This window comes from Mastomys coucha, unplaced genomic scaffold (genome assembly GCF_008632895.1).
Source record: "Mastomys coucha isolate ucsf_1 unplaced genomic scaffold, UCSF_Mcou_1 pScaffold18, whole genome shotgun sequence".
Classification (NCBI taxonomy): Eukaryota; Metazoa; Chordata; class Mammalia; order Rodentia; family Muridae; genus Mastomys; species Mastomys coucha.
This window is the reverse complement of record NW_022196900.1, coordinates 74,531,047-74,541,925: the sequence shown is the minus strand read 5'-3', so window position 1 is coordinate 74,541,925 and position 10,879 is coordinate 74,531,047. Positions and strand designations below refer to the sequence as shown.

The 10,879-nt window shown below is 45.0% G+C and overlaps 1 protein-coding gene across 2 annotated transcripts in view; it reads right to left on the bottom strand.

Moving 5' to 3' along the window:
* The window catches only part of Eif2b3 (eukaryotic translation initiation factor 2B subunit gamma), a 62,971-nt gene extending 56,557 nt beyond the window's left edge, over positions 1-6,414 (bottom strand). Inside the window, exons 1-2 of one of the 2 annotated variants that reach the window (XM_031378324.1) lie at positions 6,316-6,414; positions 3,597-3,754 (exon numbers count right to left, since the gene is read on the bottom strand). In XM_031378324.1, coding sequence (XP_031234184.1) covers positions 3,597-3,744 — 148 coding nt within the window. In that variant the 5' untranslated portion in view covers positions 3,745-3,754; positions 6,316-6,414. Of the gene's footprint in view, positions 1-3,596; positions 3,755-6,264 lie in introns of both variants that reach the window. The other variant, XM_031378325.1, reaches the window with a different exon arrangement.
* Positions 6,415-10,879: the final 4,465 nt, after the last annotated feature.

The following is a 10,879-nucleotide window of genomic DNA, read 5'->3' as shown; positions in this document are numbered from 1 at the left end:
AAAAAAAAAAAAAAAAGAAGTACTGGCTCCAAAAAGCTGTCCTCTGACCTCCACACATGAGCCACAGTATACATGCATACACAAACATACTACGGTACCCACAAACTAAGTAAATCTATAACAAATCTTAAAAATCTACATCTTGGTCTGTAGATATAGCTCAATTGGTATCTATATGCACTAAATGGTGTCTATGCCCATCACTGCATAAAATTTAGATTGGTGGCACACATCTATAATCCCAGAACTCAGGAAAGTACATGCAGGGGGATGAAAGTCTAATGTCATCTTCAACTACACAAGTTTAAAACCCTCTCTCAAAAATTAATTAACTGGGGCTGAAGCGATGGCTCAGTGGTTAAGACTGCTCTTCCAGAGGTCCTGAGTTCAATTCCTAGCAACTACATGGTGGCTCAAACCATCTATACTGGGATCCGATGCTCTCTTTTTGTGTGTCTGAAGACAATGAGTGTACTCATATACATAAAACAAAGAAATCTTTTAAAATATTAATCAGGGCTGACGCAATTGCTCAGCAGTGAAGGGCACTGGCTGCTCTTCTAGACAACTCAGGTTCAATTCTCAGCACCCACATGACAGTTCACAACTGTCTGTAACTCCAGGATCCAACACCCTCATGCAGATATAGGCAGGCAAAACACAAATGCACATAAAATACAACAAACAAGAAAATAAAATAAATAAGTTAATTAATAAAATGCATGCTTTGTCAAAGAAAATAATAAGAATTAATTAATCTGAATGGAATTGTAGACATAATCCCATTGTTTAGAAGACAGAGGGAGGTGAATCTTAAAACCAACCAACCTGGTCTATTGTGAGTTCTAGGTCAGAAAGTGCTGCTACATAGAGAGACTTTGTATTGAAAATACAAACAAAAATTGTAATAATTAGAGGCTGGAGAGATGGCTCAACTGTTAAGAGCACTAGCTGCTCAGCCAGCCAATAGTGGCAAAGGCCTTTAATCCCAGCACTCAAGAGGCAGTGGCAGGAGATATTTGAATTTGAGACAGGCCTGGTCTACAGAGTGAGTTCTAGGACAGCCAGGGCTACACAGAGAAACCCTGTCTCATGTTGTCTAGAGAGTAAGGAAAAGTAAAAAGGATTTGGCTGCTCTTGCAGAGTACCTGGGTTTGGTTCTCAGCAGTACACAGGGATTCACAACTACTCCTAAACACCAATTCCAGGGGCTCCAAGCTCCTCTTCAGACCTCCTCTGGCACAGGAGTCTATGTGGTACACATACACATTCAGGCAAACCACTCATACATATAAAAATAAATCCCTCTGGTGTCTGAAAGCAACAGGCATGAACACATTGCACTTATATACATGCAGGCCAAATATTCTTTTGTTTTGTTTTGTTTTGTTTTTGAGACAGGGTTTCTCTGTATAGCCCTGGCTGTCCTGGAACTCACTCTGTAGACCAGACTGGCCTTAAACTCAGAAATCACCTGCATTCACATTTTTTTTTCCAAAAAATTAACTAATTAATTAATAAAAATTCTACATTTAGGGAGTACCCCACAAATTCTGAGTGAGTCTGGGTAAGAAAGAATTATATGTGTAGTAGGCATTACAAATACAACAAAACACTACTGCTAAATTATTTGACTAAAGTCAAATAACAGTAAGAGGCGGAGAGTTACGGATGACAGATCCATAAAGTTACTGAAGGAAAGGAACATATCTTACTATTCTTCTAGAGATAAAAACCCTTTTGGTTTTCTAGACTGGCACCAAAATCATGATCCTCCTCCTCAGCCTCCTGAGTTGGTAAGATTATAAGTTTACACCACCATAGGTCAAAAAAGATGTAAGGAGACGCAATTCTCAAATGGTGTTCTCTGACCTACATACATTTGCACACCCATGCCTACCTCACAAATCAATAAAATGTAATAAAATTTTTATATGAAAAGGGAAAGATTTTTTCTTTTAAGGATTTAGGAGCTGGAAAGACGGCTTAGTGGTTTAGAGCACTTGTTTCTCTTACAGACTGGGGTTCAACTACCACCATGGCAGCTCACAACCACCCGCAATTTCAATTCCAAGGATCTGACACCCTCTTCTGACCTCTGTGGGTACCAGGCATGCATGCGCTTGGCACATAGACATATATGCAGGCAAAACATTCATTCTCATAAAATAAAGTAAAACTAAGAAAACCTCTCACAGTTGAATGAGCCCTCTTTTGGCAGTCTGGACCCTAGAATCTGTACCCTGATTCGCTGCATTCTGATTCACTCTCTAGTTAATGATACCTCTAACTCAGTATGCCCAAAGCTGAACTCATTATCTTTGATCACACCTGTTCCTGACTCATATTTCTTTTCCCACTTAATGGCACCATCATCTATCTAATCTGACCCTAGTGAAAAGTAGACAAAAACCCTTCCTACCAGGTTTTAAGGAAGGCTCTAGAAGCCCGAGCTGTCTCAGTCTTTTGCTCTCATGCTCAAAACGTTGCCCAGCACATCATAGATTCTCAGACTGACAACCAAGCATTTAGAGTCCCAATCTCATCTTTCTGATATCCCATCTTGGATCACTGTGGAGAACCCCTTCTTTAACAGCAATGTTTAGCACTATGTTCTCATTTTTCCCCCATACAGCAAAAGGGTAGTCCTTGGCCCCTAACTTAAGAGTCCAGTTGTGGGATGTAAAACCATAACAGGAAGTTTGGTAAAGTAGAGCAGGTTGAGACCCGGAGACTCAGTGTACACACCTGAGACTTGGGGTGAAATCTGGCCTGGAACTCATGCCATGCTCCTCACATAAAAGAAACTTGTCACACAGGCCCAAAACAGAGTTCTCCATGCTAATAAGGTACCAAGAGGCCCATAGGGCTTAGCTAATAAGCTTCCCTTCCCAGACATTCCTCCTTGCAAAAGGTATTTAATCTCAGGTCCACCCTGAGAAGTGGGTACAGTATGTTATACATCCATTTTCCACCATGACCAACCAATAAACTGTTTAGGACTATGGACTGTCTCTTTCATCAAAATCTGCCATGGGGAGCCATGGAGAAGGCATGCGACTACAGAGCTGCAGCTTAATGCTCCCATAGGTCTCTGTGCTCCCAGCCACAACAGCCACCAAGCCTGCCTCCAAGAAGCTAAGGACAAGCCAGAGCTCCCCTTACTCCCTGGCCCTGGGCTAGACACTGTCCCCAGCCCACAGGCCCCCAACTCCGTTCTCTGCTCTTCCTCAACTCCCAGCAGCACCCGGATGTCCAAGAGTCAGAGAACCCCATGGCCCCGGCCTCATCACAGGCTCCAGTAACCCCTGAACCAGCTCCAGCTTCCCATATCTCAGACTGTACTTTCCTACCCCAAAAGCAGTGTCTTGGTGCTTCCCTACAGCCCAGCACCTGCCTCGGCTGCAGCATAGGATAAGAGTTCCTCTTGGGGATGCCATGCCCTGTGGCAGGGCGGCTACAGACCAACATCCAGTCTCTAGTAAGCTTTAAGCCCTAGCTTGCTATTGCCCACCCTCTCTCTAATACTGCTGACAAATTATTGGGATCAAACACACTAAAGGTTTATGAATGCATCTATCATGGCTACAGCTCACCTTCAAATCCAACACGTTCAAGCAGGTTCAGCGGGTACCAAATTAAAGGTTTGTTTCCAACTGGAAGCAGAGGCTTGGGAATGCTGGAAGTCAAGTCTGTCATCCGAGATCCCCCACCAACGGCCATAACTACTGCTTGAAACTCCATTTTTATAAAACTGTAAGCACAGGAAGAGAAAGAGTAACTTGAATCGAATGATACACAGTACTTTTTGTCTCTGTTTGCATGAGTACTTCCCACCTATACCAGCTGCTTCTGTTTCAGTTACCAGAGTAAGAAACACTCCCTAACTCTAACCTTCTCTAGCCATCATGAGTTTTAGCTCCTAAAACTAACTCTTCGTAAAAGCAGAGTAATATAAATTAAAAATACTTGGTCCTTGCCCTGAGTTGTTTATAGTTAAGAACAGACAAGTTCAAGTCCCAGTGGTGGTGGCATATTTAATCCCAGCATTGGGAGGCCAAGGCAGGCAGATCTCCATGAGTTCAAGGCCAGTCTGGTCAACAGAGTTAATTCCAGCACAGCCAAAACTACACAGTGAGACCCTGTGTTAAAAACACAAGCTTCTTCAGGGTCTAGCTGGAGAACTGTAGTTCTCCTCTCTTATAAGGAAATGTTCCTTTGCAAAAGACTAAGACCATTACAGAAGACCACAACTGATCAAAACGAAGAGCTGTGGAGCCGGCCCCAACTAATACCTGTAAGAAAGTCCGGCAGCCAAGGCTCAGTGATTATAAGACAGACAGAGGGACAGGATGTTTGCTGTGGGATTGTCTCCTAGATATGCCAGAGACTATACAACCACGAAGTGTCACCAACATAGCTCCCTAAACAAGACCTGAACAAGGATAATAGACATGTTAATGTCTGAGACGGAAAGCTTACAAGGCCTCAACCCTAAGCAAAAAACTACAGGGGACTAAGAAATGCTGAGAGCAAGTGAACATCAATTGGTTATCCAATACCAAATGATCAGCCCTGAAAAAATACGCATACAATCAACATTATACTGACAGAGCAGTTGTAGGGATATATATATATCCACACATTCACTAAGCTGTTGGGATTAAATGAGGGCTCACTTGTCTAGTATGTATGAGGACTTAGGTTAGATTCCCCTACACAGGAATAAAAAAGTAATTCTACCTAAAAAATACAAAGTAATATTCATCCTATCACACGCACTATATACATGTTTCATATTATTGGACAGATGCTAGATCATGGAAAACCCACTATATCGATTGAACTATACTGTTCTATAACTTTGGATCTATATATCCTTTGTAAAAAAAAAAAAAGTTACTTATTTTATGTGTGTGTTTTGAGTGCATATATGGAGTCAGATCCCCTGTAAGTGGAGTTATAGATGGTTATGAGCTGAGAATTAAACCTGGGTCCTTTGGAAGAACATCCAGTTCTTTTAACCACTGAGGCATCTCTCCAGGCCCCATAGGTCCCTTTTAAGTGGATAGGTATTACTATGCTGTCATAGCTAGTGTGATGGCCTTTCCTCGCTGTGAACCCACTACAGATCAGTATGTGCAACCTGGTGGTTCCAGACTCCTCTAGAGGTCCATATTGATGCTTGTGAATCTAGTGCCAATACCTGATTATAAAATGTGCATTAACCGCCTGGGCTCAAGTGATCCCTGTCTTACCACCTTCGTAGCTGGAACTGCAGCTCTACTGCTACTCCTGGTTTAGGCTGGTTTTCTCCTGGGCCAAGTAACCAACATGCAAAACTCTTTAAAAAGACTCTGCTCAAAAATCACCTTGCATAGCATGAACGACAGCTAGCTTTTCACACACCAATGATGGGACTTCTTTCACTAGTTGCTTCTACTATACCTTGTACAGATTGCGTCAGCCTTTATAGGCTTCACTGCAGGCATTCATTTAAATAACTATTAAGAGTAAGTTCCTTGAAGTTGGAGACTGTGTGTTGACCAGGCAGATGCCAGGTACTATTTGTGAACCTCACAGCAGCCCCACGTTAGTGTTAAGCTCAGATGTGTACAAAAGGGTATTTAGAACCCATTCCTGTTCTCAACCTCTGGGTTAAGAAAACAACCTAGGAAACAAGAATACTTATGAACCTAACCAATCATGAGGCTAAGCAGACTCAAAAGTCTCAATTTTACTGTCGTGACTCCCGATCCCAAGACGATGAGTCTCACCAGCCTCCAAGTTTTACAGGAGGCGTTTACAGCGTCTCAGGCATGCCTTCCTCACAGTTGCCATCACCAGTGCTAAATGGTAAGATCGGCCACTGCATTGTAATTGGTTTGCCAAACCTTTGAGCGCTGCCTAAAGGCCAGGGCCTTACTGTATCCCTATACTCCCTGCCTTGAGCCCAAATAAATATGGGATGACTAAATAATGTGGAAATCATGTCAGCAAGGCACCAAGGAAGTCCAGTGCTCACTTGGTGTGACTTCGGGTAGAACTGTCTCTCCCCGAAACTCAGTTTTTCCATCTGTTGCACAAGGTTGGTTTGGACTCTCCATTCCCTCAGTTGGGACACATGGCTCTACGGCCGGGGCCGGCAGGGACTCCCTCTGGCGATTTCGGGACCGCAGTACCCCGTCTGCCCACTCGGGTCCTGCTCGACGAGCTGGCCTCCCTCACAGGAACCAGGCTCTCCAGCACCCGCGCGCCGCTCACCCTGCTCAGCCAGCTCGCGCCCCGCCTGGCACCGCACTAGCCCGGCTTTACCTCAGCTCCCGGCACGCCGCAGCCGCTCCCAGCGCTCCCCACGCCGCCTCTGGCTGACAAGCCAATGGCGCAGGCGCGCGGTGGCCGAGCGGTTCGATACGACGCGCCGACTCAGGGAGGAGGAACGAGTGCCGAGTAATAGATGGCTGAGTGCAAAGACGCTCCTGCTCTTGGCTGCTGCGGAGCGTTTTGGATACCAAGCAGCCCGCGAGCTGTAGTATGGAGTTTCCGTATTGCTGCCCAATGCTCGCTGAGTGTCCCCTTCAATCTCTTCCGTTTGGGAGTTGCCATTCTAAATCCCAGTCCCACGGCGCTGCAAATTTTGGTTGTCAGTGCTTTTTGTTTTGTTTTTTGACTTTCAAGACAGGGTTTCTCTGTGTAGCCCCGGCTGTCCTGGAACTGACTCCGTAGACCAGGCTGGCCTCGAACTCACAGACATCCACCTTCTGAGATTCCCCCGTCTCTGTCTCCGGAGAGCTGGGATTACAGGCCTGCACCAACGCTCCTGGAAGATTCAGGAGTTTAAAAAAAACAAAATAAAACACCTACCAAATTCCTTTGCAGGTCAGTGGTTGGCTAGGCTTCCAATGTGCAAGATGCCTGATATGGCCTTTCTGTCAGCAAACTTTAGCTATTCAAACAATACATTCATCTCTGATGGGACTTAATGGTTTGAAGAGAGTGAGGCAGGTTGAGCCTTGGGAAAGAGCCTTTGCAGCTGACTAGACAGTAAGTGCAAAGATCGTGCTGGTAGTGGCGCACGTCTTTAATCCCAGCAGTTGGGGGGGGCAGAGGCAGGCCTATCTCTGTGAGTTCCAGGACAGCTAGGGCTACACAGAGAAACCATGTCTCAAAAAACAAACAGAAAAAAAAAACAAAAAAAACAAAAACAAAAACAAAATCCCAAAAGAGAACCCCTGAGTTCAATAAATGTCAAGAAGGCCACTGAAGCAGAAATAAAGTAAGCAGGGAAGGGGGTGACTAAACGGTACCTGAGAGAGTTAGCTGAAAGGAGGCCAGAAAATTCAGACAGACCCCACTGGTTTGTAGGCTATAGGAAGGAGCACGAGTTTTCCTGTGGAATGTGTAATGAACATAAGGTAAGAAAACAGATATAAAAACACTCTTTATTTTTTATAACTTCTTAACTCAAAACAGTGCAGGAGGAACAAGCCCCATGGCGTCTGCAGCCCAGGGTCTACAGTCCTGTCTTCATATTGACATATAATGGCTTTAGTATGATTGTGCATGGTACTGCATGTCTGTGATCTTGGCACTCGAAGGCTGAGAGACAAGGATTGCAGACCCTGAGCTAAATAAGGAGACCTGTCTCAAAAGTAGGAGTGAGGAGGCCACAACTGTGACAACTTTGAGGGAACATGGGTGTCTAAACTGGAATTTTACTGCCTGAGCCTGGGCCTAGGCCTGGGCCTTCATTTGAGCCTTGGCCTTGGCTCAAAGTGTTTTGAGTGATTGCTTATTTGATCAGAAATTGTTGAGTAGATGAACATGATAGGCAAGTTTTGTCTGTTTTTATTAGTTATTATTATCATTATTATTACTATTATCCTTTTGAGATAGGGTCTCACATGGCCAGGCTGTCCTCAAACTTTATACCTGAGGCTGGCCCTGGTCCCTGGTCCTCTTTTATCCACCTCTTGACTGGTGGGATTATAGGTGTATACCACCATAGCTGGCTCATGTAGGACTGGCTATCACACCAAGAGCCTGAAGCATACTAGACAAGTACTCCACCAACTTTACTATGTCTATAGCCAACAAGGTTTTGAAAGATTATGGAAGTTTCTGAGTCAAAAAGTCACTGGAGGGCTGGAGAGATGGCTCAGAGATTAAGAGCACTGACTGCTCTTCCAGAGGTCCTGAGTTCAATTCCCAGCAACCACAGGGTGACTCACAACCATCTGTAATGGGATCTGATGCCCTGGTGTGTCTGATGACAGCTACAGTGTATTCATATACCTAAAATAAATAAATAATTCTTTTTGTAAAAAAAGTCACTGGAAACAAGGAAGGAGACCACATAAAAAGCAGTGATTGCCTGAGAGATCCCAAATATCTGAGCTACTCCAAAATCCTGAGTCTAGACAAATCTTACAATTTTGAGAGATAATAATAAAACAGTTGCTGTTTGGAGCACTAAATTAGGGGGTAGTTAGTTAAGCTTCAGTAAATAGCCTAGACTTTCTTTTTGTGTAGCCCTGGCTGTTCTGGAACTCACTCTGTAGACCAGACTGGCCTTGAACTCAGAGATTTGCCTGCCTTCTGGCTCTTAGTGCTGGGATTTGGCATGTAACACTACCACCCAGCTAATTTCTTAATCTTTTGAAAACTCTCCATTCTCCCCTTTTCTCCAGCTTCTTCCTTCCTTCTTTGCTTTCTTTCTTTTTAATTTTTAATTTTTTCTCCTTACATGTATATCTGTGTGAGAATGTCTGATCTCTTGGAACTGGAGTTACAGAGGAGGAGAAGAATTATCTCAGGTCTAAGCAAACCCTATGTGAGCTTCCATGTGGGTGCTGACAGTGGACCCTGGTTCCTCTGGAAGAGGAGCCAATGCTCTTAACTGCTGAACCATCTCTCCAGCCCCCTCTCCAATTTTCTTAATATTGAGTTGCTTTAGTACTTACCAGTTAGAAGATAGTCTGGTTTCTGCTTTGAAAATAAAGGCACATGTTCATGAATGCCTTTAATCCCAGCATTTGGTAGACAGAAGCAGGCAGAGCTCTGTGATGCCAGCTTGGTCTATACAGAAAGTTCTAAGGCCACTCAAGGCTATACAGTGAGACCCTGTCCCAAATTAATAGTTAAAAGCCAGGGAATGGTGATGCACACCCTTAATCCCAGCCTGGTCTACAAAGTGAGTTCCAGGACAGCCAGGACTACTCAGAGAAGCCCTATCTCCAATCAAAACAACAACCAAAGGCTAATTAAAATATAAATAAATTAAGAAATTTGACTTTGACATTTGTCAGAACATATAAAACGTGGCAGGCAGTGCCTTAGATGCCAGGAATAAGAGTACTCAGTGGGAAAGCCAAGGCTTGGAATTCCCCCCAGACTTTAGCCAGAAGAAAAGGATGTAGGGTCAGTTAGGCCTGGGGCATGTTATCTCCAGCCCATGGTGCCCTACACAGAGCAAGGCTTGATCCCAACTCCTGCTCCAGTTCCTTGGTCAGTGACTGTTGATCATTTTAAACAATATCCAGTACTTCCAAGAACCTGAGGCCCACTGCTGTGGGAAATGCCTCCTGTTTGGTTTCAACATTGTATTCTGGGTACTGGGGGCCCAATTCCTCGCCACCAGCCTCCGGATCTGGGGCTAGAGGGACAGCTCTCCAACATTTTTGGGCTGACAGACGGAGGAGGTCCTAACCCCATGTGGCTGTTTCTGGTGGTTGAGGGAATCATGTCAGGCTGGGGTTGGCTGGCTGCATTGAGGCCCTCTGGGAGAATACCTTCTTGGTGAAGATTTTGGTGACAGTCATGCTGGCTTTCATTTCCAGGGACTGGACTTGAGACTGGCTCATTCTCATCATCATCAACATCAATAAAGCGTACCTGGGCGACCGGGTGGTGGTAGCGCATGCCTTTAATCCCAGCACTTGGGAGGCAGAAGCAGGCGGACTTCTGAGTTCGAGGCCAGCCTGGTCTACAGAGTGAGTTCCAGGACAGCCAAGGCTACAGAGAGAAACCCTGTCTGGAAAAAACAAACAAACAAACAAAAAGCCTACCAGGGCAATATTGGCCTCCAGAACACTATTGACTTAGAATAATGGTCTTACTGCAGAGTCCAAGGGCCCAATGACTAGAACCTCAATAGCTACCTTACCTGTACCAATGTGAACCTGAACTGGGAACACTGGAATGTCCCTCACCAGCTGTGTCACAGCCTCTGTGGAAGATCCCCTCCAGACCCAGACATGACGTCTGGCTCAGAGTACAGCCAGAGCAGCAAGCTGATCACAGTGGCTGGGATCTTCATAGGATCGCTCTCCTCCACATTTGGCACCTGCCTGGGAATGAAGGCCAACTGGTGAGGCTGCTAAGAGGCCATGGCCATATGCCTGTCTTGATGGAACTTTGGCTGATGCCTCCAGTGACTTTCTACTTTGCTCACAATGGCAAGACCAGCAAGATGTTTGCTTTGACCTGAGCTGGGAGATTTCATGAGTGTGGTGCTTGCTTCCCACTCAGGGAGCTATTGTGTCTGTGTAGAGTTTGCTTGTCCATGGAGCTCTGTAAGTAGAGGGGATGCAAATGTCTTGGGGGAGCCAGTCTCCTGCAACTGTTCAGGGCACTAGGGAGTATAGCTAGATAGGGTGTGGGAATGATACCCCAGAAAAGTCCACCCACACCCCTTCCCCATCCTGGGACCCACATCCGTGAATGGTTGTGTTGGGTAGGCTTAGGCACGTACTGTTCCACTGGCCATTGTTTCTTCCCACTAGGGTGACTTTCCTTTGGCCTCATCATTCTGAACTCTGAAAGGTATCTAAGATTTTCTTTTCTTTTCTTTTCTTTCTTTCTTTTTTCTTTTTTTTTT